This window comes from Mobula birostris, chromosome 4, assembly GCF_030028105.1.
Source record: "Mobula birostris isolate sMobBir1 chromosome 4, sMobBir1.hap1, whole genome shotgun sequence".
NCBI classification, from domain to species: domain Eukaryota; kingdom Metazoa; phylum Chordata; class Chondrichthyes; order Myliobatiformes; family Myliobatidae; genus Mobula; species Mobula birostris.
Window position 1 is genome coordinate 130558204 of NC_092373.1, and position 15446 is coordinate 130573649.

Genomic DNA, 15446 nt, shown 5'->3' on the forward strand with positions numbered 1-15446 from the left:
GGAGAACCAAAAGCTGCAGGGCAGAAGTTTAAGGAGAAAGCTGTAAGATTTAAAAGGGACATGAGGGGCAACTTCTTGCAGAGGATAGTTGGTATATGGAATAAGCTGCTGGAAAAAAAAATGCTTGAGGCAGGTACAGTAACAACATTGAAAAACTCCTTGGATAAATACATGGGTAGGTGGGTTTCACAAGGATATGGCCATCTATGAGCAATGGGACTAGCTTGGTGGGTGCCATGGTTGGCATAGAAGAGTTCCCATGCTGTATCACATTATGCTGAATTTTGAAGTCAATAAAAAAAGAGAAACATTTTCAAAGACATGGATAAGTGGATCTGTTGGCACTGCATCCTTTGCTATCAGTTACCGTATACCAGCATTATAGACATCCACACAGCATTTTTAAAAAAGGGCAGGCATCCAAGCTAGTAGACAATCAAGAGTGTCAGGTACTCCGCAGAAGTAATGTGATTTCTGAGCATGTTATATTATTCTACAAAAATTTCCTCTGTCTTGGGTGTCAGTTTGACTTTGTATGGGGAGATGCTGTCTTGACTAGTTTGACTGAATTTTTCAAGGAGGTGATTAGGTGTGTTGAAAAAGGTAATGCAATCAATGGGGTTTATATGGACTTTGAGAGGGTCTTTGACTAGGTCCCACATGGGAAACTGGTGCAAAAGATAGAATGCATGGATTCCAGGACGATTTGGAAAATCAGATCTGGAATTAGATTGGCTGAGTGATAGGAAACAGAGGATGGTTTTTACAGTAATAACCAATGGTGCTCGAATCCTTGTTGTCAGATACATATCCTGATAGATCTGAATGATTAGAAGTGTGCAAATAATGCAAACATTGTTGTTGATAGTGAGGACAGTATTCAATGGTTACAAGTCGATATGGATTGGTAAGATTCTCTGAGAATGACAGTTGGAATTTAATTGTGAAAATTCCTGGGCAGTACAGTGGCAAAGATAGTAGAGTTAATATCCAACAGCTCAAATCTCCCATCATTCTATGCTCCAGGGAAAAAAGTCCTAACCTATTCAACATTTCCATTTATCTCAAGTATTTAAGTCCCAGCAACATCCTTGTAATTTTTGCTATCTTTCCTGTAGGTAGGTAACCAGAACTGCACACAACACTCTAATTTTGGACTCCCCAACGTCTTATACAGTTTCAACATAACATCTCTACTCCTGTATTCAGTGCTCTGATTTATGCAGCCAATGTGCCAAAACGTCTCTTTATGCCTTATCTACCTGTGAAAGTCTGCTCCACCATTTCACTGTGGCTGATTTATTACTGCTCTCAACCCTGCATCAAGATGTCAAAATGCTGTATCATATTAAGCAACAGGACAAGTGCCAGAAAATAGAATCAATATAGATAGGTAGTTAATAGGCCAAATGAGCTGTTTCCATGCTCTGTGACTCTATGCAACAGAATGATTCAGTATGGTTTCCTGCAACCCAGTGTCAGCTGTACATGGGCAATTCAGTGTGCACGGGTGAAGTGTTCCTTGTCCAGATGGATTCACAGGTGACAGATCCTGGAATTCCTTGATGGAATTTCACAACTCCTGGCTAAGATCAGCAGGAGATGCATTGTGAAAACAGGTTTGGCAATTTGCCACTGTATTCACAAAGGAAGAGCTGAACAATTCCTATTGGATTTTCAGTCTGCTCTGCTAAAAGCACCATTTGGAGAATGTCAGCCCTGCATCTGTTGAAACAAGTAGATGGCCAGTGAACTTTGTCTAGTTGAACGGTAGAAAAAAAATAACTTTGTGGTGACATTGTCATGCTGAAAGAATATTTTGGCAAACATATGTTAGCCGAAGAATGAGTTGAACCAGAAAAGTATGAGTAATTTTCATCAAGATGTTATCTCACGTACTTGACATGATGGCACATATTGAAACATTGTGTAGCTAGTGAATTCCAGATGACTTAGCACTTCTTAATAAGTGGAGAAAATGTTTCAAACAAACATATTGAGCATATGTTCAAGCAAAGAAATAATGTTTGGTGGAAAGCTTTACATGATTGCAGCAATTATTTAAATTGAAAACAATTTTGATTATAATTGACATGGATTTATGAAAGGAAAATTATATTTGACTTATCTAATAGAAATTTTTGAGAATGTATCAAGTAGAAGAGATGAGATCCTGTGGGTGAGGTCCATTTCCAATTTCTGAAGACTTTTGATAAGGTCCCACAAAGGAACAAAGATGAAGCCCATGGAATTAGGGGTGATATAGTGGTGTGGATTGAGAATTCGTTTACAGATGGGGGGATAGAAGGAATAAATAGGTCTTTCTCAAAGTCAAGATTGAGTTTATTGTCATATGCACAAGCTAATGTACGGACAAGTGCAATGAAAAACTTACTTTGGTACTGAGGTTGGATTGGGTCTAACAATGAGGATGCAATGATGATTCAAGGGGATAGAGTCTAGCTGAGTAATCAAGCAACAACATGACAGATGGAGTACGCTGTGGAGGAATATGAGATTCTCTGCTTCAGTAAATAATTGTGATATTTTCAAAGGGAGGAAACTTGGGAAATGTTGATTCACAAAGGTGTCCAGGTGTCCATGTACATGGTTAACATGCAGACTTTACGCCAGAGGATTTAAGTACAAAAGTAAAGATTTCTTACTATGGGTACATAGAGAGCTTTGTATTGTGTACAACTTTTGATCTCCTTATTTGAAAAAGGATGTAATTACCATCAAGGATTCCTTGGATTCACCAGACTGGTTCCTAGAAGAGTAGGTCAGTCATACCAGGAGGGATTGAGAAGGTTAGGCCCCTACCTGCTGATATTTAGATAAATGAGAGGCAGAAATCACTGAAGCATACACAATTCTGAGAGGGCTTAACAGAGTAGGTACAGCAAAGATGGTCTGCAGACTGAGGAATTTAGAACTAGTCTCAACTGAAGGAAAGCCATTTAATTGTGAAATAAGGAGAAATTTATTTATCCAAATGGTGGTAATAATTTGGCATTGTCTAACCCAGAGAACCTAATCATGAGTTATATTTAAAACTAAGATCAGTAGGATTCTGCATGTTGGAGAAATTAAGAAATATAATATTGAGATCTAATGTCAGCAACAGTCTTAGTAAAATGCAGATCAGGATTGAGAAGCTTATAGTTGCCTACTCCTTTTCCCATTATTTATAGCCTTATCTACATATATTTTAGAAATGCAGAGCAAAAATATTCCAGTAAATTCTAGAACTTGGTTTGAACCGGAATTTGAAAAAATCTCTTAAATAATACAGTATGTTACTTCTCCCATAATATATGCAAAATGTCTAATATTAGCAAAATAAAGTAAGCAAGATGCACACTCCTCTTGTACTTAATAAAGTGGCCACTGATTGTATAATCATGGTCTTCTGTTGCTGCAGCCCATCCACGAGAAAGTCTGACGTGTTGTGCTCTTCTGCACACCACTTTTGTAACATGTGGTTATTTGAGTAAATGTCACCTTCCTGTCAGCTTGAACCAATATGGCCATTACCTCTGACCTCTTTCATTAGCAATTCACCCACAGAATTGCAGCTCACTGGATTTTTTTTTGTCTGTTTTTTGCACCATTTTCAATATTGTTGTGCATGAAAATCCCAAGTGATCAGCAGTTTCTGAGATACTCAAACCACCCCATCTGGCACCAACAATCATTACACGTTCAAAGTCATTTAGATCACATTTCTTGGCCATTCTGATGTTTGTCTGAATAACAACTGAACCTCTGTCATACGGCGGTGGCTGGGAATGGACCCAAGTGCAAGACACAGACACTGAAGTACTAGGGACAGGACTAGTATACAGGGCGATGGCAAGGACATGGACAGGAAAACCAGGAACCTGGAACAGGACTGGACAAGAGAGCTAGGAGCCCGGGCTTGGACTCTGAGCCAGAGACTGGATAAGGACCCAGTACCTGGGTCTTGCCTCTGGCTCGGACCCCAGAACTAGGCAAGGACGAGGCTTGGCAGGCAGGCGAGACGAGGCTGGAGTCTTCAGGCTTGAGGCTAGAGGCTAGCAACTTGGCTTGGCTTGGCAAGAGGCAAGAAGCTAGAGACTTGGCTTGGCAAGAAGCTAGAGGCTAGGCAGGAGGCTGGAGTCTTCAGGCTCGAGGCTAGGCAGGAGGCAAGATGAGACTTGAGGCGAGGCTGGAGGCCGGAGGCCGGAGACTTGAGGCGAGGCTGGAGGCCGGAGACTTGAGGCGAGGCTGGAGGCCGGAGGCCAGAGACTTGAGGCGAGGCTGGAGGCCGGAGGCCAGAGACTTGAGGCGAGGCTGGAGGCCGGAGACTTGAGGCGAGGCTGGAGGCCGGAGACTTGAGGCGAGGCTGGAGGCCGGAGACTTGAGGCGAGGTGAGGCTGGAGACGAGGCGAGGCTGGAGGCTTGAGGCAAGGCTGGAAGCCGGAGGCTGGAGACTTGCGGCGAGGCGAGGCCGGAGACCAGAGACCTGAGGCGAGGCGAGGCAGGAGACTTGAGGCGAGGCTTGGCTCCTCCTGGGCAGGGCGCGGATCACCACCCGATGGAGGCAAGGGACAGGAAGGGACAGAACCAACCCCAGGTAACGGCAAGACGGCCTGGCTTACCTGGGCAGAATCAAGAGACAGGAAGGGAGCTAGGTACAGGGTGGCTCCAGGACAAGACTGCAGGCGAGACGAGGTGAGAGCTACCAGCAAGACAAGGCAAGGCTTCAGGCAATGCAAGGTCAGACGAGAACTTCAGGTGAGGTGAGAGTTAGCGGCAAGACAAGGCAAGGCTTCAGGCGAGGAAACAGAAGGCAGAGGAAGGGATACAAGGAGTTAGGACAAGAACAATCCAGCAGCCACACCCTGCTCTCTGAAGGTATTTATGCAGCCAGCCCCAACAGGCATCAGCTGACTCAATTAGAGCTCAACAAGACAGAAACAGGGTAAACAGGAAAACCTGGAGCAAGGGTCGATGGACCGGACCGTGAACTGGAATATGGACTTTACGGACTGGACCACGACAACCTCTTGAGCACGTCAGCATGCTTTAATGCATTGAATTGCTACCACAGGATTAGCTAATTAGATATTTGAATTAACAAGTAGGTGTACAGGTGTACCTCAAGTGGTGACTGAGTGTATAATTTCCCTACAATACTCATACAATATAGACAAGCACTTTGCAATTTCATTAAAGTTTCTATTGCAGCATGCCCACGTGTGGCAGTTAGCCTAACACTTTGCAGAGCCAGCTGTAATATTGGAGTTCAATTCCTGCAGCTGCCTGTAAGGATTTAGTACATTGACCTCGTGTACTTCCTCTGGGTGCTCTGGTTTCCAAGGATGTATGGATTGTGGGCATGCGATGTTAGTGTTGGAAGCGTGAAGACACTTGAGGGATGCCCCAGCACACCCTTGGACTGCTTTGGTCGTTGAGGCAAAACTATGCCGTGTTTCGATATTTCAATGTACATGTGACAATTAAAGCTAATCTTTATAGAGCTAATCTTTGTACAATCAGTGTGAAAGTTTGCGCGAGCTCAGGCTTTTCTCTATGGAACAAAGGAAGATGAGAGGTGACTTGATAGAAGTATATAAGCTGATAAGTGGACAGCCGGCATCTTTTTTGCTGGATGGAAATAGCTAATATGAGAGGGCATAATTTTAAGGTGATTAGAGGGAAGTATGGGGGGAGGTCAGAGCTAAGTTTTTTTACACAGTGGTGCATGGAATGCTCTGCCAGGGTTGTGGTCGAGGCAGATGCATCAGGGACATTTAGGAAACTTATAGATAAGCACATGGATAAAAGAAAAATGGAGAACTATGAAGGAGATAAGCATTAGATTGATCTTGTATTAGGTTTAAAGGTTACCACGATTTCGTATCTGAAGAACTTGTACTGTACTGTACTTTTCTATGTTTTATGAAGAATGAATATGTGAATGAAAATAAGTTCCATTCCTTACGACCAAGTTGGCAAAATCTGCATACAGGTAGTTCTGCTATAGTGCAATTCCTTAATGTGAATTGGTTATAAAATAATTGATGGATTAGGAAATACTATTTGCAGTATGAGGGCCACATTGGTTAAAGCACGAATGTGATCAGAAAATTATAAATCTTTTCTGTGGCTCAGCTTATTAATCTCTAAAGATACCTGCTCTCTTCTGAGCCACCTTTCAACTCTTAATATAACTATAGAACCTCCTAGGATTTTTCATAACCTTACCTGAAAGATCCACCTCATAACCTCTCTTTGTCTCCCTGATTTCCCTCTTAAGAGTAATGTTAATCCTTTAATAGTCCTCAAGAGATTTACTCATCCTCAAACCTCCAAAGTATCCTTCCTTCATTTTCAAGGCGAAAGCCTGAACATCTCTCATCTGCCAAGATTCCCTGTGCTTGCCAGGTTTTCCCTTCATCCTAATGGGAACATTCTGCTTCTAGACTTCTGATGTCACACTCTTAAAAGCCTCCCATGTGCTCTTCATTCCTTTTCCTCCAAACAGGCTCACTCAATTGACCTCTGCTAGATCCCGCCTCGTTCCCCCAAAATGAGCCCTGCTCCACTTTAGTACCCTATTTATATATATGTCAACTCAGGAAACTTTCTAGGGCACATTACACACCTCATCCACAATAAGAGAGCCCCACCTGAGAGACCCTCCCCTTCTTGTTCCTAAGGTTGATCCATATGGCCTCACTGGACAATTCCCCTAAGAATGTCATCTCTAAGTACTGCTGTAATGTTGTTCCTTATCAATAAGGCATTACCACTTCTCACTCACCTGCTCATGTTACACCTATAGTGGGGACTTCTGTGCAGAACTATCAGAGTTCAAAGTTCAACGCACAGTTATTATCAAAGTATGTTTGCTGTATTCAGTCCTGAGAATCGTCTTCTCCACAGACAGCCACAAAACAAAGAAAACTGCGGAAGTTGTTCAAAGAACCCGCCTCCCCCCACTATCGATGTTACTAGCAGTGGTCTCGGGTGATTGAGTGACATGCTCCTCTTAGCTGCACAAAGTGATCTTCTGCCTGAGGCAGGTATTGCCCAGCCCCCTTTCTGAACTGTGACCCTCTCCAGCTTGCATATGTGGGTGGTCTTTGGATTGCAAAGGAGCTTCAGCAGCTTCCCATATCCATTTTGCTGCAGATGCCTGAACAGAATGATAGAAGTGCCGAACCATAAAGGTTGTTCAACCTTTCATCTGGTGTCTGTTCTACTTTCCTCTGTCACATCAACAATGCAGAAGCCCACTGCTACACAAATTAGAAGAAATTGTATGGTAGTTCAACTGTACTGCCTGACGCAGGCACCTTCACGCACCTGATTAGCACCCAGAAAATGGAGGCACAAGAGACTGCGGATGCTGGAATCTGGAGGAACAGACAATCTGCTGGGGGACTGTCCCTAAGGAGTTTGTACGTTCTCCCTGTGACCACATGGTTTCCTCCAGGTGCTCTGGTTTCCTCCCACAGTTCAAAGACATACTGGTTGATAGGTTAATCGATCATTTAAATTGTTCCGTGATTAGGCTAGGGTTAAATTGGGCAGTGTGGCTCGCAGGGCCGGAAGGGCCTATTTCACACTGTATCTCAATAAGTGAATAAATAAATACTCAGCAGGTCAAGCAGCACCTGTGGGGGCAAAGGAATTGTTAACATTTTGGGTCAAAACCCTGCATCAGGACTAGGAGTGGAGATAAGCAGTATTCCTTAAGAATTATTTGAGGTTACATGGCAGTGTGGGTGTTGGGAACAAAGTGGGGCTTGAAAGAAGCTAATTTCTTTATCCTCACTGACTCTTGATTTTTTACCTATCTTACACCACACCTTCCTCCACCGATGACTGGCTTCACAGGGCCTAATACTTGAGCTCAGGCTGGTGTCAACATCTGATCTGGAGAGGTTTTTTTTTGTCAAAATAAACAACACTTGTACGTAGACTTTACGAACAGGAGACATTCCTGACGTAAAAGCGCATCTTTTAGGCGGTATGCCTTTTGGTCTGTACATCTAAATAGAATCTGCATTAAATCAGATCTCACAGCACAGGCGCTGATGTCCAAAGTTGCTGTATCTATTAACTGACCAAGGAACAGATGGAGAATTCATGGGGAACTGGGAAAATGGAAAATTGTGAAGATCTCACACCCAAAGTCATGAATATTTAAATAGCATCAATACATGGAATACACATGGACTATCATACATATTAAAGCTACCAGGGGAATGAAGCTGGATGCATTTTAGGAGGTGCAATTGTTTCTCAATTAGCTCTCTCAATGTGCCATGTTTTCTTTAGACTATTTAATTCTGGAGGTTAACACTCAGCAACCAAACATCAACCGTTCACTATCACCCAATCACCTGAACTTCACCCTTTAGATAATCATTTCTGCTCTGAGCTTACTTATACTTTCTCCTGCTGCTCCATTGCAGAAAATAGAAACGTAGAATTTTAGGACCCAGAGGAGATTGAAACAGTAGCCTTATTTGCTCAATCCTGAGCTCCCAGTGGGAAATTCAATACCATTACGTACTTAGATTCCTTCCTGCATTGAGCAACACAAAAATAATTGCTTCGAAAGCTTGGCCCCAAGAAAGGGCTGAGAACAGAGTTCATGAAGTGGCTGAAACTAACAGCAAGGACTTACGCAAGATCCGAGTAACATCAAAGAGAAGGAAGTTGGAGAAAATGCTGTTAGCAGAAACTTAAGTAAATAGATTGGGAGGAGGTTTACTGGAGCGTAAACAACAGCACAGAGGAGTCGGCAGTGCAGTCTGCTATTCCTGTCCTTCACATTCTGTTCAATGTGCCCTGCTTCACCTTTCAGCAAATACTCCAGGCAGTGACCTGTGGAAGTGAGGAAAGGGTGGGTGGATTCAGTTTTTACCCTGATGCAACATCTGCATGATGCTTGGATGTCAGAACCAACCCTTGTCCATTGGAGAAAAAATTGGATTTTGTCACAGCCAGACTGGTCAAAGCCTTTCAGGTTTCAGAATGACTTCAACATCCCCATTGGCAGTTTAGACTGCCTATATCAACTTCTCAGACTAGTCTCTGCTCTGGCAATGTCGGACCAGGCTCTACATTCCATCTATCAGAGCATTCCCTGATCCCACTATTGGACCAGCACACCACTGTCGGTCTGATCTCGGCACTCCCACTGTTGGACTTGTCTCTCCATTCACAGTGTCCAACCAGCCTCTTCATTCCCACTGTCAGACCAATCTCTGTGCTCCCATTATTTGACCAGTGTCTCCACTTTCATTGTCAGATATGTCTCTGCTCTCCTCCTGTAAGACTTTTCTCTTCACTTCCACCGTCAGTCCAGTCTCTCCGTTCCCACTGTCAGTGCAATCTCTCCGGTCCCAATTCCCACCGTCAGTCCGGTCCCTCTGTCCCCGCCATCAGTCCAGAGTCTGGTCTCCTGTAGTTGGACCAGTCTCTGCTCAACCACTGTCAGGCTTGTCTCCCATATGCAGGACTGTCACCTCTCTGACTATGTTATAGTCATAGTCATTGTCATACTTTATTGATCCCGGGGGAAATTCATTTTCGTTACAGTTGCACCATAAATAATTAAATAGTAATAAAACCATAAATAGTTAAATAGTAATATGTAAATTATGCCAGGAAATAAGTCCAGGACCAGCCTATTGGCTCAGGGTGTCTGACCCTCCAAGGGAGGAGTTGTAAAGTCTGATGGCAACGGGCAGGAATGACTTCCCATGACGCTCTGTGCTGCATCTCAGTGGAATGAGTCTCTGGCTGAATGTAGTCCTGTGCCCACCCAGTACATTATGTAGTGGATGGGAGACATTGTCCAAGATGGCATGCAACTTGGACAGCATCCTCTTTTCAGACACCACCGTCAGAGAGTCCTGATCTATGTTGATTTTTATCATAAGGTTCTTGCTTAATGTTCTCATTTGCATGACTGCAATTAGAGGCAAAAAATTTCAACCTTCATTCTTTTCAGTCTTTGCTATCTGGGCTGCATATTTTCCATTTTACGTACTGCTTATGTGACAGAAACAGTTTGTGAAGGATTTCAAAGATGTTTTGAGAAAATTGCTTTCCAAAAGTTAACATCACAATATATGAAGTAAATGTTTGAATAGGCAAGCATTAGGAGCAGGGTACGGTATTGCCAGGTGAGTTAGACAGTGGTAGTGGACTGATGAAAATTCTCCTTCTGTGTTTGGCATCCTTCAATGCATTTATATTTAATAAGTAACTTATATCCTAAATATTTTTGAATATTTACTCCCTATGGACAGGTTATTGAGGATACTGTTTTAAATAATGATCCATCATGTTTAAGAAAACTTAATAGAGATTTTTCTGTATATGACACAGGTACCGAGCTGTTGTCTCCTGGAGTCGAGTTCAGGGGATTGGAGTACCCCTACAGACAGCGTTAGAGATCATTGTTATCTGGGTTCTCTCTATCGTCTTGGCTATTCCTGAGGCCATGGCCTTTGACATATATCCACTGCAATACCGAGAAAGGTTGTTCCATGTCTGTCTCCTTCTTCCAGAAACACCATTTAATAAGGTAGGACTGCTATGAAGAACAATAAAGATGCAAAATATCACCATGTAAAATAAAAACAAGAAAGCTGTAAAAACTTAGTGATTTTATCTATTATAAACTGGTAATTGCATTCTATACATGGTTTGCATAAGTAAAGACTAGAAAAGGGTTGAAATGAAATGCTGAGATTATTAAAACAAGTGTCATGAAAGCAAATAAAATTCAGGCCATATGAAATTTAGTATCCTTACTAGTTGGTATTAGACACTTGATGCACTAGGTTTGGTTTCACTTCCTGGTTGTGAACTCATGGTTTCTTACTGTCATCAGCAGAAAGTGAAATTACTTACTCACTGCCCATTACGGCACTGGTGTTTAGGGCTGCAATGAGGGTCCTCCATCTCTGTCTGTATGGAAGGGTTCTTCATTGCTGTTTCCATAGCTATTGTTTTTATGACCAGTCAGGATTGTTAGCCTTAAACTGAACCCCTGAACCTGGAGGACCAGTGGACCACTCTTAGTCTGGCCTCTACCCTTTGTCCTGTTGGCATGGGTGACCCTACCAAGAGCCAAAGTACTCCTGGTCATTGAGGCATGCAAGCATCCAAGACCCATGACAAGGTTGTGGTCCTAGAAGGTAAAATGATCTAGGAGTAAAACCAATTTTGCAGTAACTATAGGTTTCTCAACAGGTGATTAACATTAAAGTTTCCCCTGTTAACTTGAAGATTGCCTTACATATTTAAATCTGCTCTTCATTTACATAAATACTAGCACACATGATTGCTTCCTACTTTACAATGGGTATGTCAGTGGGACAAAAGAACTCTATTGAACAGTAGAAGGGGCAAAGAAAATATTTTAACCAGATTTCTTTTCAAGTGGTTCTTTACTGCTGTATAGTTTTCATTTTCATTTCATTCACTTCCAGCAGAAGTGGTTGAGGCAGGTTCGATGGTGTCATTTAAAGTTAAATTGGACAGCTATATGGACAGGAAAGGAATGGAGGGTTATGGGCTGAGTGCAGGTCGGTGGGACTGGGTGAGAGTAAGAGTTCAGCATGGACTAGAAGGGCCGAGATGGCCTGTTTCCATGCTGTAATTGTTATATGGTTATATGTTTTGGATGTTTTTTTTAGTATACACATTTTGGGAAGCATTCACTTGGAAGCAGTAAAGGCCAAAAATCGACAAAATCAGAAAAGCCCAATCTAATAGAAAGAGTCTCAAAAGTACATCAGAATAGGGCTGATGAGACCAGATTTGAAATAGTACACATGGCCCAGTATTAAGTTATTGTGCTTAGGTCATGGAGATCACTATAACTACTCCAGTAATTTGTACTTCCAGAGCCAATGTAACATAGTAAAATGCTCAAAGTCATTCCAGAGGAGCACATTCAAACAACAATTGACACTTAACCATATAAGGAAACATTGGGGAAGATTACCTAAGGTGTGTTTCAAGGACAGTCTTAAATGGAGAGAGAGCAATTTGGAAATGGAAAGGATCAGAGGGGTGTTTCCGGAGTGTAGGCCTTGAGCACTGGAGGTAGAGCCACAAGGGACATTGTTGAGAGTCAAAAGTTCATATGCAGTGGGTTTTAGGGTTGAAAGAGCTACAGAAATGAGGATGGGGAAGGTATGAAGAGATTTAAATACTAGCAAGAGAACTTTTAAATTGAGACAGTACTTAACCAAGAGCCATTACAGGCTAGCAGACACAGAAGTGTGGCTTGTGCGGACTTAGAGGCTGAATAGGCTTTACACTCAACTTTCTGAAAATTTTCTACCAACCCACCCGTACTCTATAACACCATCCTCTGACAGTACAAATTCATGCCAAGACCATGAAAAGTGTGGAACATTTCTCAGCAAAGCACAGGTGGACATCAATGCCAAAATTTACCATTACCTTCAGTGCGCATCACAGCCTTAGGCAACTGAGGAAAAGAGTGTTTGACGAATAAGACCTCAAGCCTGCCAAATGGTCTACCTACCTTCTGAATACTTCTGAAACTTGGACTATCTACAATAGGCACCTCAGGGCACCGAAGGATGTCATCCTCCAAATTCACTGAAGTGATATCTTGAACATTAAGGTACTATTGTTCTCTTCCAGACCATTATCTCCACCAGCGAGGCTCTTGTTACACTCAGTGAGATCTATTGAGCAGGCCACATCATTTGCATGGAGAATACCATTCTCCTGAACAGACGAGGAAAAAAAATCAAGGATATGTATAAATCTTACTAAAAAATTGCGGCATCTGCATTGACTTGTGTGAATCTATGGGCCAAGGCAGGTTGAAGTAAAAAAGATCATCTGAGAAACACTGAGAACCGTGAGCAATTACAAAGTATCCACTTCACAGCCCTGCCAGCAACCTCCTGCTCCATCTGTGTTAGGAGTCTGCAGTTCCTCCATTAGCAACCCGCAGAACTTAACTAAAAGCAAGCCAGTCTTGATCCTGAGGGACTGACAAAGAAAAAAGAGATGGGTAAATAGTGCACGGAAGAATCAGGAAAAAGGCTGTCGAGTTTTGGGTGACCTCGGTTGAAAACATCTCAAAAGCACCCCATTCTCCTGTAAAATTGTGAGATATTTTATCATCAAACACTGCTCGGTTGTTTTTCTACAGTCTGATGAAGGGGGTACCGTTATTGTTGTCCCAGATGTCCTTGAAGGACTCTACAGTAAAGTAGATTTTTAAACGTAGCGAGTTCCAGGAAAATCCCTTGGAAATTTTATTAGTGAATGGATGTGGCTAGTGCCACTTGTTCACTGTGGACCACAGTTTCCTCTAAATGAACACAAAACGGACGGATAAATGTTTTACTCAAGCATCCAATTGTAAGTAAGCAAAGTACAGTTCTCATTGAAAATACATCAATTGTATGGTATTCTTTTTGCCCCATTATCACCAGCAAGTTAAACTCACTTTACAGGCCATAAACCAAACAATTCTAAATTTAGTAAGATAGCCCCCAGTCGCTTCATTTTAGGTAGCCCTTATAACCTAGCTAGCCTAGATAATAATAAAAAAAGACTGAAATCTTCAGCATGTCACGTATCGGTCAATTTAGCAGCCAGTCAAACCTACTGCTGCCTACATGGATGCGGGCTTTCTATCAATTATCTTAACTGGTCCAGTTTCAATATTTTAGCTGTAAGCATGAACAAAGAGTCCTAATATAAGTATCACATATGGATATGATGCATGAAAGAACAGTTTATCATGAAAGACAGAAGGAAGTTTGCACATTTTTATCTGCAAACAGGATGTATTATACCATGCATCCTCATGCTGTGAAGTTATTTTTCCCACATTTTAAAGACATGTTTTTGTTGCATTTCAGCCTTCAATTTGGCTGCATAACCATGATCCTCTCGAAGTGTATCACCCATGGAGATACGTTGGATCAGACCCTTACCTGAGCAATAGTTCATCTTCGGTCTCAAGGTTCTAAAATGATTGGCATGAGTGTCAGACAGCTTGAGAATTTTACTTCCTTATATAGTAATCTTTTCTTAAAATAGCTAAACTATTTGCCAGAATATTATCTCTTAAGTGGCAAGCATCTCTTCAGTCACTATATTTCAGTTTGTAACCTTAGTTTCCTTAATATAATCATTTGTCCCCATGCAGAATTTTCCTTATTTTCTTAAATTAGTATTCCTACATGGAATAGTTCCCATCCTCACTCTGTTCCAGAGGAGCACAGATGTGCTTTTCCAACGAAATATCATCCATCATAAAGAGCAAACTGTTAGCAGATTCAACAGGATTGTATCAAATGTTGTTGGGCCTCGTTCGCCTCAGTTTGAACCTCTGACTACTCCAGGGACATCCAGAGAAAAAAATAACGAGTCTTTTTCTCTTGCACAGTAAACCATCTCCTATGACCCATCTCCTCCAGCAGCACCACATTTATATCCAACATGCAATGTGCTCCTGCTGTTTGGTATCACTGAAGGTGTCAGATGTCTTTGCTAATCCCATTCCCCACGCCTTTCCTTTCCACACTAAAAGGACGTCCCTCTATTCGGAGTGTGTCCCCTCTGGGAGTCTAAGACCAGAGGACACAGCCTCAGAATAGAGATGTCCTTTTAGAATGGAGATGAGAAGGAATTTCTTTAGCCAGAGAGTGGTGAATCTGTGGAATTCATTGTAGAGGCCAGATAGTTAGGCATGTTTAAGTCAGAGGTTGATAGATTCTTGATTAGTCAAGAATATGGGGAGAAGACAGGAGATTGAGGCTGAGAGGGAAAATGGATCAGCCAGGACAAAATGGCAGAGAAGACTCAATGGGCCAAATGGCCTAATTCTTCTCCTATATCTTATGGTCTTAGACAGTCAGACCTACCGCCAGATTCGGTTAGGGAAATCCATTTGGAAACAACAATGGCCAAATATCTGTAAAACCATTAAAGTGATAGGAGTGGGAATTGAAAATAAAATTCTCGACAGGGCAATTGTATAGGAACAAATACAAAATGAGGAACATGGTTCCAGTTCTTCTTACACCTGCAGCCCACATCAGTCACACCAACAAGCCATGTCCAGCTTTGGATCAGCAATTCTCTCTCTAGTTCTTCCTTTTCTGCCCTTTTGCCCTCTCTGAGTTCACTTTCTCACTGAGACTACCTCGTATGCTGTTGACTTCATTCCAAATAAACAGCTGGCAATGATTTCCCATTTGGCCACATGCAATACTCTATTCAAGAACACCGTCACTGATTATGACTGTGATGAAAAGTTATTCCTTAATTACTCTTTAGCTTTGAATATGGTCGTCAGTGAGTGAGAAGGTTGACAAGCTAGTGCTGATCATGGAGGAGATTTTAGCCTTCATTTTCCTTTATTATTTGAAAAGATTTCCCTTAGT

The 15446-nt window shown here is 42.2% G+C and overlaps 1 protein-coding gene across 1 annotated transcript in view; it reads left to right on the plus strand.

Annotated features, from left to right (window-relative positions):
- ednraa (endothelin receptor type Aa) overlaps positions 1–15446 on the plus strand; it is a 52264-nt gene that overhangs the window by 16006 nt on the left and 20812 nt on the right. Inside the window, exon 3 of the mRNA XM_072256035.1 lies at positions 10381–10579. Within this exon, the coding sequence (XP_072112136.1) occupies positions 10381–10579 (199 nt within the window). The remainder of the gene's footprint in view (positions 1–10380; positions 10580–15446) is intronic.